This window comes from Molothrus ater, chromosome 2 (genome assembly GCF_012460135.2).
Source record: "Molothrus ater isolate BHLD 08-10-18 breed brown headed cowbird chromosome 2, BPBGC_Mater_1.1, whole genome shotgun sequence".
Taxonomy (NCBI): Eukaryota; Metazoa; Chordata; class Aves; order Passeriformes; family Icteridae; genus Molothrus; species Molothrus ater.
This window is the reverse complement of record NC_050479.2, coordinates 100,830,792-100,848,699: the sequence shown is the minus strand read 5'-3', so window position 1 is coordinate 100,848,699 and position 17,908 is coordinate 100,830,792. Positions and strand designations below refer to the sequence as shown.

The following is a 17,908-nucleotide window of genomic DNA, read 5'->3' as shown; positions in this document are numbered from 1 at the left end:
CCAGAGTACCCCCTGGTCCCTCCTGGGAGCACAGGGGTTCTCTGCTGTGCCTGCAGACTGGGGGCTGCAGGAGGGAGGTGACATAGCTGGGGTCCCCCCGGCCATGCTGCAGCTCTCTGCACTGTCAGCTGGCACGTGGAGCTCGCTGCAGGCTCTGTGCACAGCAACACACACCGTGCCTGACGCTGCATTCTCACCAGCCCACGGACCTGCTGTCCCTGTCCCTGCTGTCCCTGTCCCTGCCCGCGCCGCGGGGGAGAGGGGCTTCTCCAGCAGCTCCCCACCTTCGCAGAGCCTCCATCTTCACCAACACAGCACACCCACACAGCCAGGAGCCAGCTCCCACGCTGCTCCTGGGGGAAGGAGACCTTCTTTCCATCCCTTCTTTCCACCCCTGCACAGTGGGACAGGTTGCTTCATCTCCTTGAAGTAAGGGAGATGGTCCCAACTGGACATGGGGGGCCCCAAGGACAGACCTCGGGGTTCCCAAACCATGGGAGCTACTGGCACTGGTGGCCCCTCTGCCCAGCCAGCAGCATGGCACGCCACAGCACAAATCCTGCCCCAGGCAGCTCCAGCTGTGTCCTGTTGATCTGGTAGGCACAGGACCCGCCACAGATGCCTGACTGGGACCCACAGCCATTCTCAGGATCATCATTTCCCTGGAGACAGCCACACCCAACAGCAGGCCCCCTCAGCCTCTTCCTCACAGGGTTCATCATAGCCAGCTCCCACCGTGAGCAGCTTGTTTCCTGTGGCACCCTCTGCAGCAAGAGCTCACCTGGCTCTGCTGCTGCATCCACCTGCACCTGGGTCTGAACAAAGGAAAGCAGCACCCAAAGGGCACCTTGGTGCCTTAGAGCCCTCCCTTGGGCTGATTCTGGGGAATCCCTCGGAAGGTTTGCTGCCATTTCCACAGGGACGCTCCTCATGCCTCAAGACCTGCTTTGTCCACAGCCAGCACTGCTTTTCCTCACTTGAGCTTTAGCAAAACACCCCAGTTTTGGGGGTTTCATCCAGCAGCGTTGCTGACTCAGCATCTGTCCCACTCCCCAGTGAGGCCAGGACAGGTGCAAGACAAAACCACGACAGGTCCCAGAGAGCCTTTGGCTCAGCCAAAGGGGGAAAAACATGGATGGGAAGGCCCCAAGGCTGTGCTGGTGGGGAAAGTGGAGCATATTCTGCTGAGGGAGAATGGAGCACTGCAGCCTTTGTCCTGGCAGACCTGACACTAACTCTAGTCAAGCACTAACCACAACACTGCTCATAGACCTAACCATAAACCTACACCTTGGCATAGCTGTAACCATAAACTTAGACCCAGCCTAGCTCTAAATCTAAACCTAACTATGACCCTAACACTAAACTAAGCCTTAAATCTAGCTCTAACACAGACACTAAACTAACTTGAAACATAATTCTAACCCTAGCCCTAAATCTAATCCGAGGCTAACAATAACCCCAAACCTAAGCTTAAATCTAAACCTAAGCATAAACCTAAAATTAGTACTACTCCTAACACTAATCTGAACCTTAAATGTAGCCATGGGCCAAACACCAGCCCTAGACTTAACTCAAACTCTAACACTACTCTTAGATCTAACCAGATCCTAAATCTTTTATCTTAGCTCTAGACCTAACCTTAAAGCTAAACTTAGCTTTAGCCTTAACCTTAAACCCTAATCTGAACGAGCCCTAAACTTGACCATAGTCCTAAATCCAGACCTAAATTTAGTCCAACTTTAGCAGTAGCTCTGACCCTAACTCTAACTCTAATCTTAGATCTATCCCTACCCTTAGCTCTGACCCTGACCCTAATCCTAACCTCAGGCCCAGCTTCAGCCCCTCAGCAGCCAAAGGGAGGCCAATCTCTGCCCCTGAGGTGCTGCAGAAGGACCGAGGGGGTCCCTGCATCCTGCAGCTCCTGAGGATGTTCATGCTCAGGATCCAACACCCTCCTCTCAGGAGGGGAGCAGGAGTTCCATCCCATTGCAGGAGTCCCATCCCATTGCAGGAGTCCCATCCCATTGCAGGAGTTCCTGGCTTGAGCAGTTGACAACCAAATTCTTGAAAATTGTCATCAGGAGGCTGGGGATTCTGGCACTGTTCCCCATCACTAGCACCACCTTCCTTGACCCCAATTTCTTACTTAAAGCCTTCATGGCTTCCACCTGCTTTTTCCATGCAGGAAGGATGCTGCCATCCACCTGTCTGTGATCACACTAGTAAAACGCATGAGGAAAGACCCCATTTTGGGGAGAGCAAAGGAAAACACAGCAACACCCACAGCTTGTGTCCTTCCAGCCAGGCTCAAGCCAAGTGCTGGCTTGAGGACAGGGCTGTGGAGACATCCTCGCTGCAGGAGTAAGTACACAGGGCAGCTCTGGTGTGAGGATAAACCCCAAACCACCAAGAAGCTGCACAGACATCCCACAGCATCAGCACCAAGCAGCAACATCCTCACCAGGCTGATCCATGCCACTGCTTGGCAGGGCTCCAAGCCTCAGAGCCAGGCTGGGGACCATCAGACCAAGCAGGGGCTGCAAATCCCTGCATTCCCAAATTCTGGCTGCCCTGCCAGCTTTTGCCCTCACAGACAGTAGCATTAGGGCTCTGCTGCCATGGGGTGAGATTAAGTGTGCATGGAGGTTTTCACTGGAGCATCAGCATCCTCATGCCATAGGAAACAGACCCTGAACTTCAGGGGACATGGGCAGGTCACCCTCCAGACCTCACCCCACAGCCAAGCAAAGCACAGGCACGTTCAGCTGGCACCAGCTCAAGAGAAGAGAAGGGGGAAGAAAACCCTGCACCAGTCTCTGCCTTTCAAATGCTCCTTATAAATATCTGCTCACCGTCTTCTGAGTCACCCAGCTGAAACGTGCAAGTTATTAACAGCCTGGGAAGGGGCTGGGAAGCAACTGGAAGGCAGAGGAGGCTTCTGGCTAAGTCAGCACTTTGTCCCAGAGCTGCACTGGCAGCACTGCTGTCTGCTTCTCCCTCTTTGGGTGGAGAGCAGAGGGCTCTGGGGATGCTGCAACACACAGTGAGGCTGTCCTCGATGGATGCAATGCTCAGGCTAAGCCCCAACCCAGCCCCAGCCAAAAAAAGTCAGGGTTTCATATTTTCAGTGGGAAATGCACCTCGTCCCACTTCCAAATCCCTCTCTTTGTTCTATTTGAATATGCAAACTGATAAAGGCCCAAAAGGCTTGAACCCACCCAAGATTCTCCTATGTCCTTCCTCTCCTCTGACTCCACACGCCAGTGATGCAGGCAGGGCTCAGAACATGGGTCCAGGAGCAGGATTTGCTGCTGGGAGAAGGATTTGGGGACAGGAGTGGAGCAAGAGCTCCTGCTGCCAAATAACCAGCCTGAGGGACATTCCTGAGCTGGCACCCAGCAAGTCCCTGAGGCTGCCATACCGGTCCATTCCCCACAGGGGATCCTCTGTGGATGACAAGGTTTGGGGACAGCTTCCTACAAGGTGCTTCCAAACACCTTCCTACACATTTCTACAAGGCCAGATTGGATGAGGAAGGACCTGGTGTACTGAAAGGTGTCCCTACCCACGGCAGGGACATAGGAACTGGATGAGCTTTAAGGTTCTTTCCAACCCAAACCAATCATCCCACAATTCAGGTTCCAACTCCTGCCACATCAAACCTTGCTGTCATCTCCCATTGCTAAGGCAGGTGAGACCCCCCACCCAGCCCTGACACCTGGGCTGGGGGAAGCCAAGCTCCAGGCTGCCTGCTGCCCACTCAGCAGCCTCTGCACTGCCTGACCCCGCTGCTGCTGCTGCTGCTGCTGCTGCTGTGCAGATGGAGCCATGGCAGAAAACAAAGCCTCTCCCAACACTCACTATCCAGCTCACTCCCCCCTCCAGACAGGCCCATCCATTCAGGAGGACAAGCTGGACAGGCAGAAAGTCCCAGGAAGCTCTGGGCCCTGCTGGCATTTCTGAGCCCAGGACAGCTCCTGCTGAGCCACGTGGGAGCTGGGAATGAGACAAAAGCAAAAGCAAGGACCAGGGTCAGAGGGCAGCAGAAGGAAAGACGGATTCCCAGAAACTGCTGCCACATCCACCGTTGCCCCCAGGGAATCCTATATTCAGCCCTAGATGGATGCTCAGCCTCCCAGAGCAGCACAGCTCACAGGGGATGAGCAGGGCTCTGCTGTAGATGCTGGCCAGGGCACACTTGGTGTGGGTCCTCACTAACAGAGCCAGAATCTGGCCCAATTCCCAACTCTTCCAAACCACTGGCTATTCTGAAGCTGGAGATGCTTCTCAGGGAGATGGCCTGGGGTGATGGAGGGGAAATTCCTCGCTCACCCTGGAGACTTTCCATGGACAGGTGCAGGGTGCTGGGAAGCTCCTGGCATATGCAGAATGCAGGGAGCTTGCAACCAGGAGTTTTCCCTCTATTTTCCCTGCCAGGCTCCAGGGCTGGGTGCACAGGCAGGTGGGTGATCCTGAAGAGCCCCAGTTACAAGTGCAGGAAGAGCCTGAGGCTTTGAAAAACCTGGAGAGCACCACCTAAGAACCCCAACAATGGGAGACCAGGTTAACCTCCTTCCACTGAACCCCTTTCCCTGCTGGAGGGGGAGCAGAGCCATCCGGGCCAGACTGCCAGGACAATGGAGTGATGGAGTGAGTATTTTCCATGGCATTTTGCACATGCAGCCCAGGGACCAGCAATAACCATGAAGGGTCTGGGGGGTTCTCCAGGGGGTTTGCAGGTGCCCCAAGGCTCCCAAAGTGTGGCTGAGCCCAGCCCATGCTCCCTGTGTCCCAGACAGTGCCGTGCCCTGAAGGAAGCCCTGACCCCTCCCAGCCTCTGCTGAGCTGGATCCTTCCCGCAGGGATGCTCAGAGCTGCATCTCCTCCTCTGTGTTTTCCATCTGCAGAGCTCAGTAGCTGCTTCCCCAGCCCCGGCTGCTGTCAGATGCTGTGAAAGCAGCAGCTCCAGGCACCCTGACACCCCACCCACCTCTAACCAGGTCAGTGTCCACCCACCTGGGAGCACACTTTCCAGCAGGAGAAAGGGAGGAAATGGGTTAAAACGTGACCTGGATAATGCTGCACCTGCATCCCCTTGCAAAAAAATGCACCATGCACATGGGAGAGCTGGGCCACCTCTGGATGCCAGCCCCAGCAGCACTGCCAGCCAGCAAGGAACAGGGCAGGGCTGGAGGGGAGGCAGGGAGCAGGCAGCACCCCTCCCCACAGCGCCAGCCTCACCACTGCAGCCCCTCCAGGGAGCACTGCAGGGCCAAGGGCATCATCCTCTGGCAACTCCTGGGAAGCTTTTCCACCTCTCTATACCCCGTGGGGTTTACAGGAGCAGGGACAGATGTCTATGAAGGACATATCCCGGGTAAAAGGGTAAAGCAGTTGGACTCACCATTCCTACCTCGCCTGCCAATTCCTACCTGGGCACAGCCAGCCCAGCTACGCCAAGCTTTTCTGTCATTTACTTTTTTTAAAAAGCCTTTAAACAGCAGCAGCAGAGGCAGGAGGGAACATGGGGCTCGCATGGCATTTCAAGACCTTTGTGTGTTTTGCTGAAAGAAAAGGACACGTGCACGTGTTCAGGCAGCACCAGAGAAGGATCTCTGCAGGGAACAAAGCACACACAGCACCAGGGAGTGAGCCAGGAGAGCTCAGGGAAGGTTGCTGCCTGCAGAGACAGACCCAGCACCCACAGAAGCGTAGGAGGATCAGCACCTATTGGGGCCTTGAGAAAACAGATCCAAGGCACACATTGCATGTAGGCAAGAGAGATGCTGGAGGGTGTTTTCTATGGAGAGGGAGAAGGTTCTCACCCAAAGGTCAACTCATGAAGGTGTGAAAATTCGGTGAGGGAAATGTGTAGAGCTGGGGCAGGAGTGGATGGAAGCTTCCCTGCACCCCAACAATCCTGTCATCACCTAAAGCACCTGCTCCAGGAGACCCCAGGCTGCTCCTGGGCACATTCCAGTGCAGCAATGTGCCTCCTGGTTCTGGTGGTCCTGGTGTGAGCAGCTGAGCCAGGCAGTTCGGCCAGAGCCCGAGCATGTGGAGCTGGCACTGTCAGACAAAGGAATCCAAGCACTGAGAAGCCTTCCTCCCTTTTGCCCTAGACCTGCATTTTTTTCCTGTGGTTCACCTCACCCTCCCAGAGGGCTTTTCAAAATGTGGGATCTGCTCCCCCTGGAGTAGGGGGAGGAGGGATTGGGAGCACCCCAGATCCTTGGTGCCTAGAGCACGCGCTGTGAACCATCCGTGCACATCCTGCTTCCCAGCAGCTGCGGCGCCTCGCCAGCGCTGCACACGCGTGTGCACAGACACGGGGGGCTCTGCCAGCCCAGCCAAGCCTCTGGGCACTGGGAATCCACACACTGCAAGCTTCCCCTCTTGCCACGTGGGCTCTCCAGAGCATGACCCTTCCCTGCTTCCAGGGAGCACTGTCATCCCTCAGCAAGGTCACCCAGGCTGTCACACAAAGCCCGTTGTGCCTGCTGCAGCAGGAGACCACCATGACCCCTGGAGCCCGATCCCCACCTGGCCATACACAGACAGGCACTGTGACACAGGGACCCCCAAATCTGCTTGGTGAGCGGGTGGCTGTGCAGGGGCTGGCTTCTCTTGCCCTGTGTGAAGCTGCCGAAACCACAATTCAGAAGCCTGACCTGAATTTCACAAAGTCACCCGGGCCCCCCTGCGGCCCACCACTGGGCCAGGAGCCTTCTACCCTTGCAGGAGATCATTATGGGATGGGGGTGATGGGGAGACAGGGAGATTCAGTTCACACCAGCCCTCTGGCACAGAAACACCAGCGATGACCTGCCCCGGGGCTAACATAGGTGGCGACTGGGGAACAGGGAGGGGTCGCAGCCTCTTGTCATTTCCTTGCCACCCCCTCCCTGACAGCTGTCAGGCAAGAGGAACTTTTTCCTGCGTCCCTGACGTCTCCTTCGCTCCTCTGCCCGGCATTACTCCCAGAGCATCCCTCCCTCTTGGCGTGGTCCCCCATTCCCGATGCCTGCGGGAGGGAACTCACATGTCAGATGCGGCCGCCTGGTACGGCTGGCTCCGGCAGAGAATGGAGTGTCCGCAGCCCTGGCCCATGGCTCCGCATGCTTCGGCAGCCCTCCCAGCCCCGCCGCCGCCGCGCCCGCTCCTCGGTGCCGGCTGGGAGCGGAGCCTCCCGCCGCGCTCAGCTCGCTGCTGTCACCGAGCCCGATGCAGCGCGCCGAGGCGTGCGGGAGGGGAGGACGGAGCGGGGGCGACGCTGATTGACGGCGCTGCTGCGGCTCCGCGGGGCTGGGCGGGGGCCGCGCCGCTCGGCGGAGGGCCCGGAGGGGCCGGAGGGGCCGCACCTGCCGCCCGCCGCCGCCCACCCCGCGCCGCGCCCGGCCTCGCCCGTGCGCCGCGCCGCGCCGGGGAGCGCCCGCCTTTGTCTCGGAGTGCCCGCGGGACCTGCCCTCCCCGCTCTCCCCTCTGGGCCTGCTGGGACCGCAAGCCCGGTTTGCCGTGCGCTGTTACTGCCCCGGTGGCATCGGCCGCAAAAAGCACCACTGGGCAGATCTGTTCCCACCTAACCCTGTCCCAGAGGTACTGAGCAGCACTGGTCCCACAGGTTCCTGTCCCAGGGGCAATGAGCTGCACTAGGCAACACTTGGACCACAGGTGGATTGCTTTCCCGAGGGCACTAAGCAGCACTGAGCAATATATTTCCTCTTTTGTAGGGGATATGGCCTCAAGTTTTTCAGGAGAGGTTTGGATTTGGTATACAGGACAATTTCTTCCCCAATGCTGTTGTCAAACACTGCAGGCACCATGCCTGTGGGGATTTAAAAGCCATGTCAATGTGATCCTTGAGGACATGGTTTAGTGGTGGGCTTGGCAGTGCTGGGAAATAGTTGGATTCAGAGGTCTCAGAGGGCTTTTCCAAATAATGATTCTGTGATTCTATCATATAGGGCAGCACTGGACCACAAACAGGTCCCTGCCAGAGAGTGGACACCCTGCAAACAGTCCCAGCCACATGGGTGGTCCCCAGCTTGAACCTGCTGCTCTCCTGTCCTGGGCCCCATGGGCTGAGGTCTGGCAGTGTGAGGGGTCAGCAGGGTGGGGCAGTGTCAGAGGGGTCAGCAGGGTGGGACAGAGTCAGAGGGTGCCTGGAGAAGGGTAAAAGTCACTACAGTGCCAGCACTGCCTGTGCTCTCCAGGCAATGACCCCATGCATGGGAGCTACACTCCCAAGAGGGACCCTGGGAAAGGACACCCATCTACACTGAATTCAGGTCAGAGTTTTCTGTGAAACCTCACACCTCCTGTCACAAGGGGAGGGAATCAAAAAGGACCAACAGTAACCTGAGCTTTCCAAGATATTTAAGCATTTCAGCTTCCTCCAGTGCAAGCACTAGAGACAAAAAGGGAAGCTCCTAGGGACCAGGTCCTGGACAAAGACTGTGAAGAGATCATCCAGCTGATGAAGGTCTTGACTCAGGATCATAGAACCACTGAATGGTTTGGGTTGGAATGGACATCTGAAGCTCCTCCAGTTCCACTCTGCTGCCATGGGCAGGGACATTTTCCACTAGACCAAGTTTCTGCAAGCCCCATCGAGTCTGGCCTTGAATGCTTCCAGGGATGGGGCAGCCACTGCTTTTCTGGGCAGCCTGTGCCAGGGTCTCACCACCCTCACAGCCGAGAATTTCTTCCCAAATATCCTATCTAACCCTACTGTCTGTCTACAGACTAAAGCCATCCCCATTGTCCTGTCACTTCAGGCCATTGTCCAACATCCCTCTTCAGCTCCCCTGGCACAATGGAAGGGGCTCCAATGTTTCCCCAGAACCTTCTCTTCTTCAGGCTTAACACTCCCAACTCTCTCAGCCGTAGGAGGGATGCCCACAGCAGATGTGTTCCAGTCCTCAGAGCATCTCCACAGCATCCTCTGGACTCCCTCCATCAGCTTCATGTCCTTCTGATGCTGGGGCCCCAGAGCTGGAAGCAGCACTGCAGGACAGGTCCCACCAGAGCAGAGCAGAAGAATCCCTTCCTTACCTGCTGCCCACGCTCCTGGGGCCAGCCCAGGACACAAGGGGTATCTGGGCTGTCAGTGCACATGGCCAGGGCATCCTGAGCTTTTCAACTCTCAAGTCTTTCTCCCCAGGGCTGCTCTTGATCCGTTCTCCAGCCATTCTCTGTTTGTGCTTGGGAATACTCCAGCCCAGGTGCAAGACCTTGACTTAACCTTGTTGAATTTCATGAGGCTGGCACAGTCTCCCCTCTCCAGCCTGTCCAGGTCCCCCTCAATTCCATCCCTTCCCTCCAGCATGGTGACCACACCGCAGAGCTTGGTGTAAACATGCCAGGGGTACCCTGGATCCCACTGCCTGTGCCACTAACAAAGATCCATGTCTTTGCCCTGCTCTTTGCTCTGCCCTTTCCCTCACTCTCAGCATCTCTGGGCCACTGGCAGCACGGAGCCATGGACCTTTGTTCTCAGCCAGCACAGCCACACAGGTTAATCTAGGAGCATATCTGGGGTCTGCAGGCTCCACTGCACCCCTCTGCATCCTCTGCACTCGCTCCCCATGCTGTGTGCTGCACCACAGGCCCAAACCACACTCCCAAACTGGGAACTTGGCTTAGTGCATCAAGATTTTGCACCAAAAAAAGCTATTTAGGTTGCTCTTCACTATCCTTGCAGACCTTCACCTCTCCAGCATCATTTGCCTGTGGGGAGAAGGGAGGAATGTGCTTTAAAGTCGTTGTGGATCCACCAGCTGGGACGTCAGAGCAGCAATAGATATTAAGGGATTAGCACTCAAATCACATCAGTTCCTGTCAAATTCACCAGAATTAATATCCCCATGGCCTACAGATATAGGCAGTGTATCAGTTACACAAGATCCTCTGACTTTGTTATCTGCAAGGGGAAACTGAGGCCCAGACCTGCAATTACTTTCCCAAATTTTCCCCTAAGAGCTGAGAGCAGAGCTGGGACTAATTGGAGATTATTTTAAGGACCATCACTTTAATCTAATCCCTGTTTCCACCCTGAGCCTTAGATTTAATGACTTAGGTTTTCATCATATCCTGCACTCCTTTAGGGGGAGAACCTGCTGTGGGGCACCATGGGGTGCCCTGAGGACTGGGAGCCATTCCAGCACTCATCCATCTCCTCCCACCTAGGTGGCCAAGTTGTTCCCAACACTCTGCAGAGGCAGTAGTGGATGCTGGGAGTAGGGTGCCTGCCATGTATGGGCCATCCCACACCCTGCTAACCCCCACCACCTTGTAATCTACAAGGAGTCCCCTCCTTTCCAGAAAAGCTGGTTCCCATGCTTGTTCATCCCAGCCTCTCTTATTCCCCAAGAGATGTTTTTGTCTTGCAGTGGTCCCCAGGCAGAAGCAGCTGAGAAGATCAGAGCAGATTTGGGTGCAAAGACCACCAGAAGGAACCATCCATGTCCAGATGCTGGGCAAGAACCATCACATCTGCATATTACCATGGAATCATAGAATTTGTGTGGGAAAAGCCATTTGGGACCATCAAGTCCAGCCATTCCCCACCACTGACAAGCCCTCCAGTACACTATGGACCCAAGTGCCACATCCACATGGATCCCCACTGTCCCACATGCTCCAAAGCCCTGGGACTCCCTCCACAACTCCCTCCACGACTCCCTCCAGTGTGATGCCTAGCTCTCTCCCTTCTCATTCCCCTCTCCAAATGTCATTCCTGGTATTTAATAGACGTGGTTTTCTCAGCTCCACATCTCTCTGTACTATTTTCTCCTCAAGAGAAAACTCTGCCCCATATCCAAGAAGCTTCTTCGAGTCCTCCTGCAAATGGCAGCACAGTGTGTGAAGTCCCAGGGGTGTCATGGAGGCTAAGAATCAGAAAAACCCTCCTGGAATGTTTTGGTGTGTTTGATTAAAAATGCTCAGTTTGAGGCTGGTTTTTGTTTTGTTGGTTTTTTGGGGGCTTTTTTTAATAAATCCTGCTAATTCTTCCTTGGAAGCACACAAGGCATTTCTGGGTGGGGATTGCTGCCAGGATATTGCTGGGTGGGCATCACTGGATGTGTTGGAACCCAGGAAATTCCTCTGGCTGCCCTGGAGGGCTCGAGCCCCAGCCCAGGGGGCTCAGAGACCTTGCACAGAGCCCAAGACCCTGTGCCTTTGAATTAGTCCTTGGAAAAAACAATTACCAACCTTATATGAAGAATTACAAGTGACTACAGTATAAGTAGAATGATAGTGAATTTATCATGGGGTGAAAAGTAGATTATTTGGGGTTTTTAAAATGGGGGTTCAGGGGGCAAGATGGAGGAATATGGGTGAGTCCAGCCTTTCTTCTTCTTCTTCTTCTTGGCCTCCATCTTCTGCTGTAATGTTGGCACTTTTAGGTTGGTTTAGAGTAGAAGCTCACTGTCTAACATAGGTGATAGGTATTGGAAAGTAATTGTAAATATTGTACACGTAGTTCTTAGTATAAAAAGATAACACCACCCCAGGGGCAGGCAGAATGCCTCTGTCTGTCTTGCTGGGTTGACCTCAGCAGGCCAGGAGAAAGAATTTTATAGATAAGAAACAATAAACAACCTTGAGACCAGAGAAATGAAGAGTTCTGACTGCTTCTTTGAGCGCTGGGCTGGGAAAAGAGACTTTGTAATGCATCTCGGGGTCACTGTGACCAGCTAGAGAACCCGAGAGGCTGCTACAGAGCATGGACATTCCTGGTACAATCTCCTGCACAAAGCTGCTCAAACCAGGGCTTCATTGATCCATCTCACAGGAGTGAGGCCCCAGTGATGGCCAGGGAGATCCTCCCAGAAACCTTCTCCAGGTGCATCTGAGAGGGGCAGCTTAGCCTGACCTCCTGCTGCAAGGAGAGGGTCCTGGGAGACGTGACAACAGTCAGAAGTCCTGACACAATGTCTCCTACAAATATCACCTTATCTCCTACAAATCTCTCTTGTTTCTCCTTGCTGGAGCTGCTGGGGATCCTGCACTGGGCACCAGCATGGGCTGCATGTCTTTATTTACTGCTGGGAAAGCGAAGCAGGTGCCAGGGTTCCGTAGGCAGCGTTCCATCTCCGTGGGCTCATGCCGATATTTGTGGCGTGAATGCGAAACGAGCCTTGCTTTGCTTTCTGCTGATACTCCTCAGCAAGATGATTGAATTCTGTGGGCTCTGAATAGGCAGGCTTTGTCCTCGAGCACGTATTGTGCAGGATACCAATTCCAGCGCTAATGGAGATGTATTTGCTGATACAAAGCAATTTGCACCTTGAATACCTTCCCTAGAAATGGGCTCTACATCACACCAGAGCTGTGAGCTCTCTTGCTGTGCATGCAGGGAGATACTTCTCTTCCTCTGAAGACACCCAGTCCAGCTTCCTGGAATGGTCTGAGCCATGGTACACTTTCCTACTTTGAATCATGGAATCACAGAATAATTAAGGTTGGAAAAGCCCTCAAAGACCACCAAGTCCAACAGCTCCCCATCACTGCCAAACCCACCACTAAAATACATCCACAAGTGCCACGTCTACATATCTGTTTAATCCCTCCAGGTCCTGCCATGTACAGAGGCATATCCATGAGAAAGTTCAATTTCAGCAACTTTTGGGGATTTTTTTTTCCCTTTCTGATTTTTCCACCATTTTCCCTCATAAACCTGAGTAGTCTTTCAGGGAGACAAGAAAACAGCAAAACAGGGAGAAGCTTTTCCATTTCCATTGACATTTATCCTGGGAACAGATAAAGAACAGAAAAAAAACACACAGAGGAACCTGGAGCCTTGTTTTTATTGCAACGTCGGTACAAGATGTTCTCAATAAAAAAAACCAAAAGGAAATAAATTCACAGTGAACCAGAAAATCATTCCCTGTGTCCAGAGGTCCAACAGCTCACCTGTGATTGAGGCAGAACAGAGAGATACACCCTATGTGTATTTTGGGGTGGGGATGGGTGTCCCAGGAGCTGTTTGGGGCCACTACATCCCACACTGGGGCAATGCTGTCACCAATGCCAGCCCATCCCATGCTGGAGCCATCCAGGTTTGGTGCTACTGGCTAGGAAGGTGCTGGATGGAGCTGGGATGGAGCTTCTGAACACCACAGGAAGGAGCTTGGGTAACTCCTTGAGGAGCTCCTTGAGTAGCCTCCTTGGGGAGGCAAGGGCTTTCCTTGGCTTTGGAAATGGGATTTGGAGAGGGAAAGGGAAAGAAGAGGAAAAGGAAGGATGGTGAAGGGAAAAGAAGGGAAGGGGGAAGGAAAAAGGGAAACAAGGGAGGGAGAAGGGGGGAAAAAGGCAACGAAGGGGAAAGAAGGTAAAGGGGAGAGAGGGGAAGGGAAAAGGAAAGAGAAAGAGGAAAGAGGAAAAAGAAGGGAAAAGGGAAGGGGAAGGGAAAAGGGAGAAGGAAGAGATCTGAGTCAGCCACCTTCTCCAGGGCTGTTTCACACCGTCATAAGCTGGTCTCAGCAGCCCCCCCAGCCCCTGGGATTGGCAGGACAGTGGGAGGGCGGCTGGGGCCAGCCCCTGCAGCCCCATCCAGCACCTGCCAGTGAACATGCCCTCCAGCCTCTGCCAGTGTCCCCTGCCTGTCACAGCTGTCAGCTGGCTGCGGGAGGGGACAGGCACCCGCTGGCTCTGTCCCACTCAGGACACCATGCAGGTGACCTTCCCCAGTGCTGAGCCAGGAGAATGAGGTCCTCATGGACACCAAGGGGCACAGGGGGACACTCTGCCCCCACTTTCCAACCTCACTCTTCATTGCACCTCAATTTTTTCCATCTTCCCATAGTATGATGTGTCCCTGCAGAGCCCAAACTATGGGAAAATATCCCTGCAGTGCCATTCTCCAGGTGGCAGCTTCCTTACCTGGGCTATGCCAGGAGGGGACACTCGGCACACAGGCAGTGGGAAACAGGGATTGAAGCAGGGCTGCAGGATCAGACCCTGGGAACTGTCAGGAGTCATAAGGATGCTTCCAGGGTACCACAGCCCAGGTACCATCCCTGTAAGTCCTCCCCCATACCAAGGACCCAGACCTGACCCCCTCCACTGATTCCTCACTCCAAAAATGCTCAAGGTTTTGGAGATCCTTATTGCCACCCCTGAGCCCTTCCCAGCCCTCCCATTGCTGCCTGTGGAAGCAGGCATGGGGGCACCAAGGCACCCAGCCCCAGGGTGGCCCAGAAGTCCCAGAAGTCCCAAATCCCTCCTCCCCCTTGCCATCACCCAGAGACAGGGGCCTACCCCTGATAGGAGGAGTGGAGGGGATTTTCCTTTGCACCCAACACTCCCATGCCCCCAGGGTGGGTGGCAGATGAGGTGGGAGACAGGGGACAGGGCAGGAACCAGGCAGCCTTGGTGACGCAGGAAGAGCAGGATGGAGCTCCTTGTTCTGGGGAAGAGGTGGCCCAGTGTTCTGCCTTCCAACAGCGCTGGGGCAGATGAGAAGTTTCCCTGCACCTTCAGCAGGGGTCAGGGTCAATCAGTGTCCCCTCGTCATGGCCCATGAGTGCACCCAGAAGGGGCCCCATGGAGAGAGGCTGCCTTTGGGATGGTCCTTCAGGGTCATGGAAGGGATCCATGCGAGCAATGGCCGTCATGGGAGCTCTCTAGCACATTATCCCTTCAAATCTAGCAGCATCCCCCCCAAGGGATAGCAAAAGCCTCTTCCCAAAGGTTTCCCTACCCCATGTCTCAAACCATGGCTGGTGAGAGGGAAGGGCTCAGCTCCTGCAGGTGCTGACAGCATGTCCTCTGCACTCCCCATCATGCTCCAGGGCTTCTTGTGGTGGGCAGAAGCAGTGATGAGGCTTCCAGAGGTAAAGGGGGAACTCAGTGCTCCTCTGGGGAGCAGAAGTGCCTTGAGGCATCCATCCCCCCCCAGATGGGGGCTCAGCCCTGCTCCCGACCTGCACAGGGGGTTCTGCAGGGACACCCCATTCCCACCGTGCCTCCAATGTCAGCCTCCAGTCCCCTGAGCATCCCACCAGGTGGGAACCAATCCTCGGGGTCTGGCCTCCAGGGCAGCACCTCAGGGCGGGGCTGAGGCCGATGGTGTTGGCTCGGCAGCAGCAGCATCGGGCAGCGCCAAGGCTGGTGCCCGGGGGCACGGCGGGGACACGCTGGGAGGGAGGCACATGGGGCTGGCACGCTGCTGGCCCGGCTCTGGCTGCCAGGTAGCCATGGAAACCTCCCGGCGGGATGCTGCACCGATAAATAGCCAATTTGAAGTGATTCTCCTCAAAGAGCTTTTTTTCCCCTGTAGTTATTTTTTATATATAACGTCTCAGGGATTTTTTTAGATTTATTCTTGCTTATTTTATTGTTTTCCTTTATTTTATTATTTTTCTTTATTTTGTCATTTGTTTTGGTTTGGTTTGGGGTTTTGGGGGATTTTTTTGGTTTTTTTTTTGGTTTTATTTTTTGTTGATTTTTGTTTTGTTTTGGGTTTTTTTGTTTTTTGTTGTTGTTGTTGCTGTTATTTTTTCTTTAATATCTTTTTCCTTTGATTCAATGCCTGGCCTCCATGAACACTCAAGACAATGAGGTTTGCCATCTCCCTTGCCTTCAATAAGCCAAAGCTCATTGCTATTTCAGTGGCAGCCCACGTGGAAGTGGGATGACATCATTCAGGCCATGTGCATGGAGCTGCTGCTCACCTGGGTAGGTATTTAGGTGGGATAAATACACGTGTGTGCAGCTGAGCATGTATGAGTGTGCTTGGAGGCATGGTCACGCATGGAATTGCAGATCCAGGCACGCCATGTCACTGAGAGCATACAGCATGCTCATACACACATCTGGAGTCACAGCCCAAAATGGGCTCCTTGGGAATCTCCCAGCAGGTGGAACTTGGGCAAACTGAGGTTTTGGAGTCCTGGTGAACCAGACAGGTGCCATCTACTCGTGGATGGGCAGAGCTGTGCCTGCTCCTCTGCAGCTGCACCCATGTCTGATGCACCCGGGTGCAGGGCTGGGTAGGGGATGGATGCCCAGCCTGCAGGACATGTGGCACATCCATGAAACTGCCTGGAGCACTGTGGCCATCAGCCACAGGGCTCCTAAAGATTGATTCCATAGGGATTTCACTGCCTTCACCTGCAGAACCTGCTGGGGTCTTGTCTGTAGCTCAGAGAGCAGCTCTGAGCCTTTGCCTGGGGAAGGATTGCCCAGGGAGGCTCCAGAGATGCTTCAGATCCCTTCTGTGACCCTCCTACAGCCCCCAGGGACACTGAGTCCCCCCACCATCCCTGAAAAGCTCATCCCTGTTTCTCCCCACCCCTAGAAGTGTTGGAGCACCGAGGGGAGCAGGGCTGTCACCCAGGGGACACGCAGCAGCCAGGATGCTGATAACTCAGCAATTATATGTATCTGCTTGTCCCACATTGCACACATCTCCCTGGGGATCCTGGCTCCAGGGGATCCTAGCTGGGCTCTGTGCCCAGCCCTGGGCAGGGATGCATCAGGAATATCTCTGGGCTGACAACCCAGAAGCATTGCTGCTGCGATGTTAATAAAGAGATTGAAAGCTCTGTTATTTTTAAATAAATGCAAATTAACATCTACTTAATGGAGAAAGACAAACCCAGATCCTCATCTGAGCCAGTCTGTGACAGTGATGGATAAACAGCCATCAGCCAGAGCATCCTTGTTCACATGCCAGACCCACATGCTCTGGGATGCAATGGCACCACTGGCCTCTGCTGGGAAGAAGGCTGGCAGCTGGCTGTGCTCACTGGTCCCACTGGGAGGGTCCCCCTGGCAGGGAAAAGCCCAGTCTGGCTCTGATCTCTGCCACCCATCACCATCTTGCTTTAGTCATGTCTCCTTGACCCGCCCTGGCCATCCAAAGCCAAGGGCAAACATCCTTTCCTAAACACCTTCCCCATTCTCCCAAGACACCGAGCTCCCAACACCTATCACCTGCAATGTGGCATTGAGTGCCTGGCACTGCCAGCACCCCATTGGAGTGGGGAGAGGCAGATCCCCCATCCCATGGGACCCTCCTAGGCACAACCCACCTCTGCAGCCTTTCCTCCCCCCCATACCAGCCCAACATTTACCTGGCTATTTAAATTTCCTTCATTTTTCTTATTAAAGTGAGAGGGCAACTGCCAGGGGGGAAGCTGGGAGTGGACAGAGCACGGGGAGGGGAGAGAGCACTGTGAAGGATAAAAAGCTTCAAGCAAGCTGGGCCTTTTCTCTGCCCCTTCACTTTCTGCTTTTAAAACCCTCCCATGGGCTCTTCTCTCCCTTCCCCAACATCCAGAGAGCTTTTCCATCACTGGCCCAGGCTGAAAGTGGAATGGAGCAGGGGGAGGGGAGTTCCTGTGTCAGTCTGGACAGTGGTAGATTTCCTCAAATCCTTCCCCAGCCTGATCCCATTTTCTGGGTGGGTAAACTGATAGCTGAGGGGTGAGGTGAACCCCCTGGGAGCATCCTGAGTGTGTTGGCAGCCACACGCTCTGACAAAAAAAAGCATAGATGGAGAAAAGGCAGGAGGCAAGGAAAAGGGGAAAATTATGGGGAAAAGGCTGGAAAAAGCCAGTGACAGTTTAATGGGGCTGTTGATGAAATAATGACTAGTTTAGAGTCTGCTGGAGTGTGGCTGCTCTGCAATAACCCAGGACCTGATAATCTGCTGAGTTCATTACTGAGGGGGGAGGGGGAGTGCAGGGGTAGGAGCCATTCAGTGGGACACAGAGCTGCTGTGGGTGTGGGATGCAGAGCAGAACCCCTGGGGACAATCTGTACTGCTGCCATGGGGTGATTGTGGCGTTATGCCAGGCTGTCCAGCCACCTCCTGGCTCCTCCTCAGGAGATGAGGACAGTGAATGTGGGGTGTCTCCAGCACAAGACACAATAGCCAGGAATGGCAGCACTC

General features: G+C 54.5%; 1 protein-coding gene across 1 annotated transcript in view; it reads right to left on the bottom strand.

The window, feature by feature from the left end:
* The window catches only part of PDE2A (phosphodiesterase 2A), a 41,641-nt gene extending 34,384 nt beyond the window's left edge, over positions 1-7,257 (bottom strand). The window contains exon 1 of the mRNA XM_036397418.2: positions 7,046-7,257. Within this exon, the coding sequence (XP_036253311.1) occupies positions 7,046-7,113 (68 nt within the window). The 5' untranslated portion in view covers positions 7,114-7,257. The remainder of the gene's footprint in view (positions 1-7,045) is intronic.
* Between the last annotated feature and the right edge of the window lie 10,651 nt (positions 7,258-17,908).